This window comes from Eleginops maclovinus, chromosome 21 (assembly GCF_036324505.1).
Source record: "Eleginops maclovinus isolate JMC-PN-2008 ecotype Puerto Natales chromosome 21, JC_Emac_rtc_rv5, whole genome shotgun sequence".
Taxonomy (NCBI): domain Eukaryota; kingdom Metazoa; phylum Chordata; class Actinopteri; order Perciformes; family Eleginopidae; genus Eleginops; species Eleginops maclovinus.
In genome coordinates this window covers 7,766,044-7,781,637 of record NC_086369.1, presented here as the reverse complement: position 1 = coordinate 7,781,637, position 15,594 = coordinate 7,766,044, and the positions used below count along the sequence as shown (strand labels likewise).

General features: G+C 42.5%; 1 protein-coding gene across 1 annotated transcript; it reads right to left on the bottom strand.

The window, feature by feature from the left end:
* Positions 1–2,976: 2,976 nt before the first annotated feature.
* ptchd1 (patched domain containing 1) lies at positions 2,977–13,605 on the bottom strand. The gene is made up of 4 exons (XM_063873820.1): positions 13,192–13,605; positions 9,623–10,337; positions 5,303–6,066; positions 2,977–4,571 (listed from the first exon to the last, which is right to left on the bottom strand). Exons 1-4 carry the CDS (start codon positions 13,603–13,605, stop codon positions 3,471–3,473), a joined length of 2,994 nt encoding a protein of 997 aa, XP_063729890.1. The 3' UTR covers positions 2,977–3,470.
* Between the last annotated feature and the right edge of the window lie 1,989 nt (positions 13,606–15,594).

Genomic DNA, 15,594 nt, shown 5'->3' with positions numbered 1-15,594 from the left:
ACATCTGTATATAATTACATTTTAGTAAAAATGATGTCAGAAACTATAACTGATTGATGAACAGAAGTTTAGATACACTGCACTATGCTGCTTTTAACTTAATTTTGATTATGTATGCTAACCAAAATAACTCTTAAACTAAGCCTGCAATTAAACTGGCAAACAAACAAAAGTATGCATGTAAAATAAAAAAAATATTATAGAAAAAACAAATTGTTGGTTATTAAATTGTGAAAATGTTGTACTGAAAGGATTGGACAAGTCAAAAAATCAAAAAGAAAATGTGGGTAATGTTTATCTGACAGAGCCCAATAGTAGTTCCCGACAAACTACCTTTTAACAAAAAAATCCTATTACCCTCAAATGTAATTTCTGTCCACCCTTAAATGGGCAATCACATATAATATATTGGAAAATTAACTGATTGCTAATTTCAACATTACACCCATAAAACACCTATTCATACACCCCTATTACACCATTATTACACCTGATTTACACCCTTATTATACCCATATCCACTGTTATTTCACCCACATAAGACTGTTATTACACCCATATTACACTGTTATTAGACCCATATAACACCCATGTTACACAATTCATACACCGGTATTACACCCTTATCATACCCATATTACACTGTTATTACACTGCTATCAAACCCATGTTTGATAGCAGTGCTACTACACCCGTATTAGGCCCATATTACACCAATATTCAATCAAAGTGTGAACTAATGGGCTTTTGGTTACGCCGTTTCATTTTATATGCATGGCTATTGAACATGTTTTTAGGAATTATTTAGAAAAGTTACTTAAATACACCTTCTAGTGCAGCATGTGCTTTGAAAGAATTATATCCAGAAGAGATTCACATATCATTTGAACAGAACAGGCAAGTGTCAGAAAAGCATGGAATAACAACAGGAAGCACTCCCACACACACAGACCTTCAAGATGATTGCAGAAAGAGTAAAAGGTAACTTTTTTCCCTATGGGGGGAGAAACGCAGGAGGTTAAAAGAGAACAATACATTAATTTCAAACAATATAAACTCTAACTAAACTACTGCTTTTCCTTCTAATGCAGGAGGGGAAAAAAATGTAGTTTATTTGCCAATATCATCTCCTGATGGAAGAAATTGCTCTCAGACTTTTTATTTTTAAGTGAATGAATCAAGCTTTCATCGTGTTGGTTCAAAAGCGTGCAGTTTTGGTTATGTCTTGTCTAATATGGTGCTTTGAGCAAATAAAGGTTAAGTAATACTGGTTACATTGTATTTTTCGTTTTAACATTGACTCAAATCATGATGATGGGACCTATTGTATAGCAACAGATAAGTCAATGTATGTGTTGAACTATGGTACCTGAAAAAAAGAGATTCCTTCACTTACATTTTTCTTATCTTTCTCTTTGAGGGCTGGTATGAATCAACCTGCTCAGGCTATGGGAAAAATGGCAAACCCACATGGTGCTAAAACATGTGGCCCAAGAGGGAGAATATACTAATCAGGTAATCAACCCCATGAAGTATAATCCATTGGCATCGGGAACAAAAACCCATATTGCTGTCTTTATTGTTGTCATATTTATTTGGCCAAAAGAAAGAACTACTTCCCAATCTAATGATAAAACAAGTAATGTTTGTATGTTGGTATGTTATACGCATAATTAAACTGTAATACGATCAATTTTACATCTGGCGGGCAAGTTACACATTCGACACTGCGCGTCCTTGACTTCCTGCAAAATACAGAACAGGTGTGAAGGCCACAATGACTGTTGTCTTTTCTTAATAGGTGGATGGTGTATTGTTGCACTCTTGTGGCCGCAACAACAATTGCAATAAAAACACAAAAACGTTGTTGAAAAAATTGTTTCCCCCCCATGTGAAAAATAAGAAATTAAAGGATCAAGGCATGTCATGAAACACTGGACAGCAAACCATTTTTGTTCAGACTTGTCACGATCTGTATGAGTTTTTCAGTTTTATTTTGTAATGTCAAGATCTTTCTTTTTTTTCCTGTTTTATTTTGAAAAGTGTTCACCCTGTGTAATGTCTGTTGTTACTTCCTGTCTCTGTGTTTCCCTCCTGTTTGATTACCTGATTGCGTTCACCTTGTCTTTTTCTTCCCTCCCAACCTGTGTCTTTTCCTTTCGAATAGTCTTCCGTGTATTTGAGTTCTGGGATTTCTTTCAGTTGTTGTCAGATTCTTGATGTGGGATCTTTATGTTGAGAGAGTTTCTTTGGCCTTGTTTGGCCCAGCTGTTTATTCTAGATCAACATACAATAATACTTATCCTCCAAAGTAACTGCACTTCGATCCTCACTGCTCCACTCTCAAGCCTTGACAGACTTAGAAATTGTTTCACCAAATGTTTGCTTTTTACCTTTCAGGGCCTTCCGTGTTAATAAGTTAAAAAGGGTCCAAAACTCACCGTCAAGAAGAGGATTCATAAGGACTATGTATTATGTAGAATTATAGTTAAAATGCAAACTGTTACCATTGTTTTTCTTTAATTACCAAGAGATGTGGGACGTTGTCTTAGGAAAGACACATTGGGAGCATCAAATGCCATTTGATTCCACAAAATATCAGACACCAGCCGTCTCTGCAGGAAGCATCCACAACAGTCTGGGGTGGTAAGCTGGAAAATATGTGTCTCTGAAATGTAATTGATTGAGTTGATTTGTTACAGCAATAATTGTGACTTATGATGAACTTTTTGACATTTTCATAATGAATGAAATATAATATTTAGTTTGCCCCTTGCACAAAAAAAAAAAACCGTGAGCCATAACCACCAATATCATGTGTTTCAAGTGTCAAAATATTGGTTTGTGGACCAAGGTTTAAAAGCCAAAAGTCGAATATAAAAACAATTGAAAATGTTAAAAATGAACTCAATTAAAACTTTATCATGCATCAAAGTCAAAACCACTTGTTTTCTTGATTTGACTTTATTTGTCCAGCATTAAAGTAGAAATACTCGAGTCATACAGATGATAGCCTCATGTTGTTGCAGCTATGGAACTGATATGGTGAACACAGATAGCAGAAGCCAAACAGTGTGATCAGATCTAAAGCAACTTTTGGACACGTGAAAATTGTGGTTGCTCCTCTGTGATAATGTCACAGCCAGACCTGACCTCACCTGAGCCTCAACATCTGATTGGCTGTTTGGAAAAGAGCTCATTAACATGCCACGCAGCACTAGAAAACAAGCAGGTAACCATGGATACACTGCATTTGACTCTCGTTTTCTTCAGTTGCCACTAGACTCTCCTTTACTGTTCCCTCTAGACTCTCTACCTCAATTTTTTTTCTTAGTGACACCTTCTTTTTCCTCCTTGTTTCACACGTATTGGCATTCTTGTCTTCAGCGTGAATAGCAGCTGCTCCGATTACATGGAACCAATTCCCAGCTGGCAGTCACCAGGGCAACCAAGAGCCCCTCATCTCATGCTCATACAGTGGTGATTTGGTCAACCACACGAGTGCTGTCGTTCATTTCAACGCACTCCACCTCCTGTCTCTGGCCGTCTCCTTCAGGTCGGTTTCCCCGGGTCTTGGAGGGAGGCAGGAAAGTGAGAAGGGTCGGCAGGAATGCAAGCGTGTGAAGGGCCGAGCAGCCGGCCGTCAGGGTGAGGCAGCGAAACAGTGTGTGTGTGAGGTTGGAGCGTACTGCCCCGACAGGCACCAGGGCGGCGCTGTAGCAGATAAGCGTCTGTAGAGAGGGGACCCCGTGTCTCTCCAGGGCCACTCTTACCCAGCGAGTCCTGCTGTCACCTCGACCTGAGGCGAAACCGCAGAGGAGGGGGCCACTGCAGTCTGCAGAATGTCCCAAGGCAGAGATCAGACACAACACAGACATGCAGTCCAGCTCCACACCCCATAAGGTCATGAAGCCCAGCACCCCGAACTGAACCGAGAGCAGGGTGAGGCCAAGCCACACGGATACTAAAGGCTCGACTACAGCCAGAGAGGAAAGACCCAACAGGAAGAGCACCGCCAGCAGTGAGTGTCTGAGGGGGGAGCTGACCGCTGCAGCGTAGCGGTCCAGGTAGACGAAAGAGGGGTTGAAGATTAGGAAGCGGACACGCGAGGTCAGCGACAAGCGCCGCAGCGTGTCCAGCAGTACTGACATCTCTTCCCGCTTGTTCTCCGTTGTCTTGGCCACCAGGAAGATTCGCGACGCCGCCACATCTGGCTCCTCACCTTGACCACGCTCCGCAAATATGATGTCATCAGCAAAGTGGGCAAATTGCGGCTCGCGTAGAAAAGAGTGACGGAGCGTGTGGGTGAAGTTTTCCCGCGGCTGGCTGGTGGACTGGTTGTTATCTGACAGGTAGTTCAGGTATGCTTCGAGCCAGCTGATTCGCTGGAAGCCTTTGGCGTATTCCAGCAGGTCCCGTTGAACTGAGGCATTCCAGTAGGGGGCGCTTTCATAGATGTAAAATCCAATGACAGGGGAGTATGAGCTGAAGTAACGCTGCTGGGCACGGGTGTACAATACTGTTGCTGTATCCATGGCAACCAGTGCACTGGGGTCTGAACCCTGGGACACCTGTCAATAACAAAACAATATATTATTTACAGATTAAACAGTGCATCATCGTTTTAAGCACTGTTGACCAAAACAAACACATAAAAAAACATTGGAAGAAAATATTTCAAATGCAATAAGTAGTTCCTGAGCCACATGTTCAAAAGAAACAGAATATGAAACCGCTAAAATGGCATACAATCTTAATTCATCAATCATCTGTGGGGTTTTTATATTGTGTATTGTTCTTTAACTATATCTCTCTCTTCTTAGGATGATATATTTACAGGGTATTTATTAATCGATGCCTGTCAGTCAAGTCAGTGGGTCGGAATATGCAAAAATAACTACTGAAACTAAACTAGAAGATTAAACTATTTAATTCGTTTAATGTTTTTAAATGTGCAAAATCTTAAACTTTGCACCTATAAAGAACATCAGATGGTAGGGTAAATGTAAATACCAATTAGATAAATATATTAAGCAATGGTAAATATCAATAAATTGTGTCATAAGACTTTTTGAACTCTTGGAGCCACACAACATCATCAGTCAAGTGGTGAGTAAGTGTGTAAGTTACAAACATTTACTTTAGAGAATTGGTGTTCAGGTCACTTTAAATTTATAGACATATATGGCACTGCACCAATGGTGGTAAATAAAATTGAGCAGTGCAATGAGAAACAATGGCTAAATGAGGTGGATGATGTGTTTTGCAATCTTTGAGTATAATATTGTAAGTGTTTCCTCACCTGCAGGAAACCCATCAATCCAAAGGAGATGTAAACCAGATACAGCAGAACCACAAAGGGTTTGACATAGGTGTTAGTGATCCAGTCTCCATAGCAACGCCTCACACATCCCAGCAAAAGGTGAGAGTCCTGAGGATTAGGGTCCATGTGAGCTGTGGAATGTGTGTGCGGATGCGTGTGCGTGGAGTTAGCCACATGACCAAGCCCATGCGCGGCAGGGTTGTTTGCCGTGTGTGGGTGTGGGTGTGGGTGTGGGTGTGGGTGTGGGTGTGGGTGTGGGTGTGGGTGTGCATGAGTGTGAGTTAGGTTAGAGTTTGGCGTGTGAGAGTGATTGTTGCCGACCCCGATGGGTGGTGGGTTGGTTGTCTGGGCCTCATCCTGATAGCGAGTGTACATTAGACACCTGTACCAGGCTGGCTTAGAGTCCAGGCGCTCCGGTTTGGGGACTCGCCGACAGAAGCAGCCATGTCTGTACCCAGTCTCTAGGTACCCAGTGAACACCAGGCAGGAACTGTAGAAGGACAGCATGTAAATGTAGCTGATGGTGACAGCCAATGTGGCGGTGCGGCAGAATAGCCGGACAGCCTCCATGTTGGTGAGCGGCGAGGCGGCCAGACCCAGGGTCATCAGATGGAGCATGGTGGAGCCGGAGAAACGCAGCATGACGTCCTCAAAGACACTCGCCACGCGCTCCTTTACGTGCTGGTCCTCCCGAGTTCGCCTCCATGACGACAGCATCTCGAAAGAGCCGAAGAGGCCATGACCTGAGGGGAACCAAACAGTTGGAAGGTTTAACATTGTGTTATTTTGGTTTTGCAGCTCATGCTGGATATGTAAAGCTAATTTCAATAAACTTTGATTGGCCCCCATTTCCTTTAAATTCATTCATTTTTAAAACATCTCGTATTATACTCTTTCTTAGGCATATTATATAGTCTCAGATATATAAAAAAAGATGTCTCTGAAGTGTTTTGCTCAAAATACCAAGCAGAGCATGCTTTCAGCTGCTGATTCCGCTTTCTGTAGCTTTAAATGGAAATGAGCTGATATTAATAATATTTTGAGTTATTTTGGCTAATAAGGTCGAATGAAATGTTTACATTTTGTAACGTTGAAACGTAGAGTTGCAGCCAGAAACAGCACAGCGTTCGACTGCCTTAGACATCTTGTTTGCAAGAGCCGGCAAAAAACACAGACGCTACTGGGGCGATTCAGCTAGCCGACTGTATATGGGGGATGATAGGTTAGGACGTGTCATGTGGGCGGGACGTTGCCAGGAGTTCAATGTAAAGCCAGCCCATATTTCCGATATGATGTCATAACCAAAGCAAATCTGGATCAGCTCGTTTGTACCCCCGTTTTTAGAGATGTGGGTAAGGAGGAAAAGAGAGAGGGTTGTATTTTCTGACACTTTGTGAGTCTCCTTACACACCGGGGACACATATTTATGTATAAAAGACATTAGAAAGTGCATTGTGCATAATAGGGGACCTTTAAGGAAGCATGTTTCAAGTTGCACAAAGGAAGTGAAATAGCTGGCCCGCTTTTAAACGGTCCCCTCTGCATAATGTAAATATGAGTATAGGAACACGTACGTTTAATGATTCAAATGCACCAACTCCATGTGCTTGTTCAGTCTCATTGGCATGCACATGCATGTTTCTACACATGCAACAGATGTTTTTTTTTAATGGTTTGCTCTACTGTGGTCGCCATGGCATCCACCATTGACAGCCCCCCACCCACCCCCCTCCCCTTCTCTCTTCAGTGACCTTACCATGGCGAAACACTTAGCAGAGGCGTAACGTACCGACATTTCAGGCGTGGGTGCGTCTGAGAGAAGTATGCTGATCTGTGAATGTGTGTGTGTTTTGAGTGTGTGTTTGGAGGAGAGGGAATCAGACAGTGAATGACAGTGGAAGAGGTGGGGAGGTTAATGCTGCAGAGAGAACAGGAGCGCGAAAAACGAGAGTCTGGGGACGCCACTAGCCCTAGGATTTTGACATTTAACAGAGCTTGAGACAGGCCAGTGATGGACAACAGACACACATTATGGTACTAACACATGAGGAAAGACAATCCGGGTGTGTCTTTTTGCCAGAACCCTTTCAGACCCTCGATATTACTGTTGAGTCATAAAATGGATTAAGCATTTCACACATGCAGTCTTGCAGAGACAACAATAGCCTGGGTAGGGTTTGTACTTAGATTTTTCAGTACCTCACTTGATATCTATAATTATTTGAAACGTGTTGAAAATGAACCATGGTAAAATACATTTTTATATCATTATATATTAGATTAAAATTGTCCTTTGAAGACCTTACATAATCAATGTACCCCCCTTTGAACAGAAACACATGAATCAAATCCACACATTAGTTTGCTTTTGTGCAAGCTTTGCAGACAAATTAGCTTCTGTGTGAAAACATTACTTCTGCTCAGAAAAAGAGAAAGGCTAAATGTTGTATACAGTATTTCTCCCTCCTCCTTTTTTTTACTGTGAAATCACATCCTTCTTTCTCTCCTCACACTTCCTCCCACCTTTTTCTGTCTACTGCCTACTTGATTTGGAATAATCCTCCCCGACTTCCTTCTAACCACAGTTTAACTTCATTTTCAGCTAAAAGAATCCTTATCTGAAGCTCCAGTTGGAGTGATATCTCATGGAGCCTCCTCTCTTTGTCTATTCCCCTGTCTCTTCTGTGCTCGCTTTGGTTATTTTAAGCCTAACAGCAGCCTTTCCTCCTCCGCATTACAGAGTAATTATGGTATGGACTACATGTGGTTGTGTGGTAGTGGTTACGTACAGCACATCCTACAGTATTTAGAATGCATGCACTCAAGATGAAGTGTAAGTACGCCTTCACCAGATGGTATGCAGTGTGTTCACAGGGGGGTCCTGCTCCTAGTTTGTTGAATTCTTTATTCGGGCGCCCTGGAAGCTTACCCTTAATTGCAAGTCATCTCCTCTCTCTTTCATCATTTCCTTTTTTTTTATCTGGGACTGCAATATCTTATAGGGCAAAAAAAATGTATTGAAAATAGAAAAAATTATACTTGCTGCACTTACATTATATATCCCATCAAAATACATGTAGTAAATCAGTAACTTTATTTGTTACCATCTGGACAGCTGGTGTTGTTCGTCTGTTTCTGTCAAATAGTTGTCCTTGAGAAACACATTGAAGCGTCACTATCACACAGAAGATTTTGAGAAATGAAGGCACATTTTAAAATGGGCGTGGTCTGAGCAAGGGCAGATGGGGGGTATAGGGACTCTGGCCCACTTTAGCATGGGTGATCTCTTGACAAGATGATCTCTAGTTAAATATATTGAATACATTTCCCAGTCTCTCTCTAGGTCATATATACATTTGTGATGAACGACCTCAATATCAATATTGCGACAATATTGGTGCTTTCACAATGTCAAGTCTGCAATATTTTCATGATTTATGATTCATTATCAGTACAAAGTCTGCCTGCCGCATTCACTGTATTGACCTTGTGATGAGTTGTTGGATCCAAATTAAATATTGTTTTCTTTTTATTGATTTATAAAATTCAGTGTTTTTGCTATAATTTCTGTTTAATGAGTCACACTTGGCTGCTGTTTTTAGTGCCATGGATATCCCTGGCGTCATGATACCTTGCATAAAAAAGGAATAGAAAAAAAAGAGGGGACTGTTATCTGAATTTGTATACAAAAAGTTAGATTTATGCATCCCTAGTTTGGTCAAGCATTCTGCGACATGTCTCAAGATGTGACATCCAAAACTGGGAATTGGCATTTTGCTGCAGATTGCTGGTTTAGGGGTTTTCAGACACTCTTTAAACATACCGGCCTATTAAAAATGTATTTTTCTTCAAATCTATAACTCTTTTGGAAATTATTTATGAAAAAGAATGTAATGGTTCCAGCCCTGTACTTGATACAGACTTCCAAAACCCTTACATACTTTTTCAGTCCCTTTTGATTTTGTTTTCTAACCCCAGTCTGAAAATGCATTGTTACTGCCAAGTCTAGCTCATGCCCGGCCACTTGTCAATCATTTTGATGATCTGTCTATTTTAAAATGGCATTTAGCCTGAGGCTGGCATCTGCACATCCCCTAAGAGGAGCTGGGACGCAGACACAAGGCAGTGTTCATCATGGTTCACACCTTCCCTCCATTGATTAATTTGTGTTGAAAAAGTGTATATCTGGAAACGATCTGAACAAAAACGCTATTTATGGACAAATGGAGGATGGAAACATGGAGAAACAGAATTATAAGAACTTCAAAAGTCACCAAAAGTGTTAAGTTTTAAACCTACCAAGCATGACGAAAGGGATGCCCAGGTAAGTAGAGTTGTAGGTGGTCCCAGTCAGGTTGAGTATCCCAGCAGCAGTGAGGCCCGACAGAGTGATCGACAGCAGAGCGAGCAGTCCCAACCAGGGTTTGGACCTCACACAGTCCCTCATGGTGCAGCAGAGCATGGCGAGCACACCACACGCCCCCAAGCTAGCCAACAGGGGGCGGTGTGCCAGCACCGAGGAGAACTGGAAGTCTGTCCTCAGAGAAGAGGAAGTAGAAGGGTGCAACCCCAGTTTAGGGTGCAATGCTGCAAAATGCTGTAACTCAGCACAGAAGGCATTTTCCCATTGGCTGGCCACCCGGTCCATTAGGCCGCCGCGGGCTTGGAGGTAGTAGGTGAGCTGCAACGCCCTTGCAGAACGTACACCTTCTCCCTTGGCTCCACTCCCCTGACCACGCACCCCCCCACTGGGACCCCAGCCCTGCACCCCACCCAGCTGGTGGCCAATGTATGCCTGCCTCCCGTCTGCCAGCTGCGTGATCGGGTAGCGCAATATTGGGATGGTGCTGTTGGAGACGCGAGCTGATTGGATCTCCTCCATGGCACGGATGATGTCATCGATGATGCACACGTTCTTGTCGTCTGGGAGACAGAGGTAGGAGAAGGAGTAGTTGAAGCTGTTGACACCTGTGGCCGGGACCGTCACCTGCATCTGGTAGATTCGTTTGTGGAGCTTCAGAAAATAAAACACATGCATACACGGGTTAGCTCCCAGTGGCACAAGGATACAACTGTGGCAAAAGGAAAAAAAAGTTCCATCAAAGTTTTTCAGTGTGCAGCACAGCAAAACTCAGTGTGTGGCTCATTTACTTTGTGTGCTTTCACTGCTGCTGTTTATTCGTGTGAAAAAGAGAAAGATATGTGTGGGGGAGTGTGTGTGTGTGTGTGTGTCTCTCACTTGACAGAGTAACAATAGTAGTCTTAGAATCTTCCACCATTTCTAAGGCAAAAGGACAACAGTGCCAGCATCCACAGAACTGGTTACTAAGCAACAGGCCTGATGCCAGTCTCTGCCACAGAGAACATGGGCAGAGCTGTTTCCTACCTCAGAGAACTGCGTTTCCTTCAGAGAGGGAGGGTGTGTGTGTGCGTATGTGTCTTGATAGATGCTTTATGTTAAAAGTTCCTTCAATAAGCTGTACTGCTGTAAAATTGACCAATTATTCATTTAATTTTTGTCGCCTTTTACAGCCAAATGATGCCAATCTTTCAGTTTTATTGTTAGCAATTTCCTGGAACGACGTTAAAATTCCCGATCCAAGTGCCTTTTTCACTAAATTAACTTTAAAAGCCCAATCATTAATCTTTTGAGCATGTACAGTTTCCAGGGCTACACACATCATTATTAAATGTATATGTTTAACAAATGATATACAAATATTTGTGTTTATTAGATGATCATTATTGAAAATAAAGCTATGTTTACTTTTTTTTAAAAACTATTTATTAAACTGTCTAGTGTTAATTCCTGTTTATAAGACCAGCATCTGGTCTAATGGTCATTGATGAGTGACACAAGTAACAGCAGGAAGAGAAGAACAAAAAGTGAGTGTGCAAAATATTAGATAATATATATTATGGAGGTTAAATGAAGATTAACAATGTTCACATATGGCAACTGTTCATATTTGGTGGATTTATATTTTATAAAGATTGAATTCTGAGTTATCGCTGTTGTTTGGAGAAAAAAAAAGAACAGAGATATAGATGTTTAGTCTATACTGCATAATCGAAAAGAGTGTGTTGTTGATACAAATAGTCAAATGTACCAAGAAAGCAAGCCGCTAATGGGTAGAATTCCAAAACCAAGGATCCAAATTGTATTCTACGAATTCAAGGTGACTGTATGTCTGTCTATAATGGGTTTGACTGACAAGGTTGTTCATCCTTTAATTCAACAGCATAAAATCCATCATAGAAGATGAAGAGTTTCCAATTCTCTCACTGAAGCTAGACCAGAATTCAGTGCATTGTGACCCACAACTATACTCTTGCTGCTCCAGTGATGAACCTGTCTAGTACTGGCTATCACTGATATTGCTGTCTCGTGGAACAAGTTCTGAGCTGTTCCAACTGTCACAGGTTGTTTGATGGCATTTTGGGAAACATAGGAACTCAAACTGATGCACCAGTCGGCTATTTGTTACACCTGCTTTTATGCATCAACCTGTTCCACTCTCACAGAAGAGCTAGCCTGTCTCCAGTCCTCTATGCACCAACTTTATACTCAAGCTATATGTAAAATGGCTCCCAATAATAATGACAAACACACACACACACATTCATGGACAGATGGTATGTACAAACACCCACATAATAGAGCTGAATGTCTCTGGGCTATTAGTCTGTAAGCTCTAAACACAACTGGATAAATAATTTGTCTACTTACTCCAGGGCTGTCAAACTAATACTCAGAAATCCATTAAACAATAGCGATGAAGAGATAGAGTCCTCCGAGCTCCATGTAACTCCACTTTAAATTAATATGCCCTGCTTCGTAACTATAAAGGTTTGCGGGGGTTATTTGAAATTGGACTGTTGTTCTGTGTAATGACTATCAATCAGTGAGAATGAGGAGAAAGACAGCTTGCATTTGTGTTTCGTACTGCAGATACTAACCTCAAAGGTTTCTTGTACAGTATTTCCGAATAGATCGAAGCATTAAAAATAAAAGTTGGAATCTGTAGAGGCATGGCAGCCAGATTTGATGCATATTGTGATTTAAATGGCACAGAAGAGACATTATGAAATAGTCTACCTTTGCAGATGGCAGCTGTGTCTTAAATTGGCATTAGCACTCGCTATTAGCAGAATCTTCCAAACCTTTGAGTCCTAAAATGACTGATTGTTAGTGGGCCTCTGTTTAATTTTTTGTCTGTTCTTCGACAAAAAAAATAGTTTGTGCAGTAACTGGATCAGCTCCTTCATCTGTTATATGGTTAAACCATACACTCGAGCACATGCACTTTGCTCTGCATCGGCCAATAGGCTCTTTAGGCCAAGTAAACCTCTACAAAGACACACCTGTTACCTTTCCTGGCAAAATGGTGAAACAAACTTCTGATTTATGTCAGGACAGCAGAATGTCTACACCTCTTGCGTCGCAGACTGAAAACCAACATGTTCACCATGGCCATTCAATTAAACAGGCACACACAGAAAACTGTAATACTTTACATTTTTACCTAATTTGTTACTGATGCACCACCACTAACATGGTTTGGATTATATGAAGTCAATGTATCTGAATGTTTCTTGCTGTTCTGAGTTGGTATCCTCATGATTTATTGCACTTGATGCAAGTGGCCTTGGAAAAAAAGGATAATGTTAATGTAATACCTCTCAAATATTAAAAGAGAGCAATTGATGTTGAAATTATCAATCCATTCGGTTAAGCACTTGTTGTTGAGGCTCATTTTTCATTCTGTGTATACTATAAATTATTTAATGCTCTGTGTTTTATTCATGGTGTTACTTTGAATATCCTTTGATTCATCATTTCAAACCTGATTGTTGTTTGTGCATACCTTTAGTATAGTGTCCAGATGAACCGGGTCCAGCACGCTCCCCTTTCGTGTGGTGACTATCACGCGCCCGTAGCGGCCGGGTGTTTGCAGGTCTGAGTAGAGCGCGTGCTTGGAGCGGTTCACGGGGAAGAGGCTGTCAACCAGGTTCCCTTCTATCTTAGCCAAACTGTGCTTGGGAGCAAGCAGACTCTCCACATCCTCCTCCACCCGGTACCGGCTGAAGCTGGCACCCAGCAGGATGGAGATCAGCACGGGCGCCGAGGCGAAGAACACCGGGTGGCTCGCAACGAACCGGCCGAGCGCGTGGAAGGAAGTCCTCAGGCCCGCGTGCAACACCTGGCGCAGCATCCTAGCGCGCGGCCGCGGCTCCAGCCTCTCCCACCGACCGGAAAGCCCCGGAGCACTGCCTAGCATCAGGGGCTGCCGGAGGCATCGGTGTGCTCCCTCGCTCTCAGTCTGCTGGAGGAGCGGTGACGCCAGGTGGTGGCAGGATTTGTCCCCCAGAGCAGGAGGTCACCAGCTCGGGAGAATCCAAGCCTCCTCCGGTCACAGGGGTAACGCTTTTCCCCAAGGTTCGCTCATCCGCTGGAGTAGCGCAAAAGAACAGAAAGCTACAAAATGAGCCAGCATTTCTCTGCTCTGCGGTTAGAAAGCATACTGATAGCCTACTTTACATTTAATAGCTACTGCCCTGCTGCGTTCAATGCCTTCTGCAAGCTGCATGGCTCTGTGCGCAACAGAAAAAAACATCGCCGAGGCAAAGTGGTCTCATAATTACACCTGTTAAGCTCCCTCCTAAAACAGACTTAACATTTGAGTAGTTCTGTTTGTCCACTCGGACAGGTTGCAGAGAAGATACACAGTAGTTGAACTAAAGTCAGACAGTACATACCTAAATAGGGGAACGGTTGAACTGACACGGTGATGACGGTGATCATCTAAAACGCATTCAGAAAAAGATGTTATCCCACCGGCTCTCCGTGTGTCCAGCTCCACCCTACACCAGCAACACAACCTGATGGGTGGGTCGGTATTAGTCGCAGGATAGGTGACGCGGTTTACACGCACCGGGGATGCCGGTGGAGCGGTTTGTCAGATCAGCCTAATCTGGGTTTTTCTCTGCGGCAGAAGGCTTTCTGTCTTCCGTCTTCTCCTCTCCTCATCGCCCCAGTGGTTAGACGGAGTCCCTGTTTATCCGGCTGCTCTCGAAGCAGCTACTGCTCTCCTCATTGAGAAGGCACGTCACTAATTACCTGCTTTCAAACCAGGGACAGTTTCCCTCTCTCTCTGCCTTTTTGTTTCTTTCGCACCGCCCTCACGACCCGCTCTGAGCCCCGTTTTGTGCCCCTCCTCTCTCCGTCTCGCTACAATGCAGAGAAACACCACATCCATAGGCTGCTGAGTAGTGGTAGTGTTTGTGACAGTGTTAGTTAATTCTAGAAATGTATAATATGCAGCCAGAAATATGCATAAGCCACATGAATGATGGCGGCTTTACAGGCAATTCAATAGGCTATCTTAATATCCCTTTAATATTCACAAATACTTTAAAAAATGTACCTTAATGTGTAAAAGTTGCTGAGGTTTTAAAGATACTTAAAAAAAACAAAAGGTAATCTCAGCATTATTGCAGGTTATCTGTTTTTATCAAAAGCGTGGTATATAAAAAGATAGTATCAACAATCTCATGAGGCATTATCCTTTTTCCCCCTGTATGATACAAATGTACATTTTATTATGAATCATTTTTGCTACTACTATGATTTTCCTCACACAATTTAAAATGATATCAGTGTTACTAGCCTTGCTGCAGATACGTTAAATAGTATGTCTGCTATTGTGTAGCATGTTGCCATAGAAACCAGACAAATTACTTTCTTTTTTTACAAGCCCTGGTTCCCATGGCAATGGTGATGCCACCCATCCCCCCAAAACACTTGCATGCACAGTAGTGCACAAACACAGTACATGACACTTACACACTCTATCTCTGTTTCCCTAACACAAACACAAATACACACACACACATGCACGCGCGCGCGCGCGCGCACACACACACACACACACACACACAAATAGACACACCTGCTGACTCCCAATCTGCTTTTTGTATGGAGGTGTGTGATACAATGACATTAAAGGCAAAAGAGAAAAAAGAGAGACAGAGCATTGCGAAAAAGAGCTGTGGAAGTAATAATGAGTGCAAACAGCCTGAGAACACATTCTGTGTGTGTGTGTGTGTGTGTGTGTGTGTGTGTGTGTGTGTGTGTGTGTGTGTGTGTGTGTGTGTGTCTGTGTGTCTGTGTGTCTGTGTGTATGTGTGTATGTCTGTCTCAGTCTATCCAGGCCAGATCAAAAAGCCAAACAGCAGCATTTGGGCCCTTCTGCAAGGGACCAACTAAT

Excerpts from the sequence above, each read along its gene's own strand:
- ptchd1 (XM_063873820.1), bottom strand. The coding sequence starts at position 13,605 with ATGCTAGGCAGTGCTCCGGGGCTTTCCGGTCGGTGGGAGAGGCTGGAG. Across the intron at positions 6,067-9,622 it reads CATCCCTTTCGTCATGCTTG|GTCATGGCCTCTTCGGCTCT; the intron begins GTAGGTTTAAAA and ends GGTTCCCCTCAG. Across the intron at positions 4,572-5,302 it reads GATTGATGGGTTTCCTGCAG|GTGTCCCAGGGTTCAGACCC; the intron begins GTGAGGAAACAC and ends TGTTATTGACAG.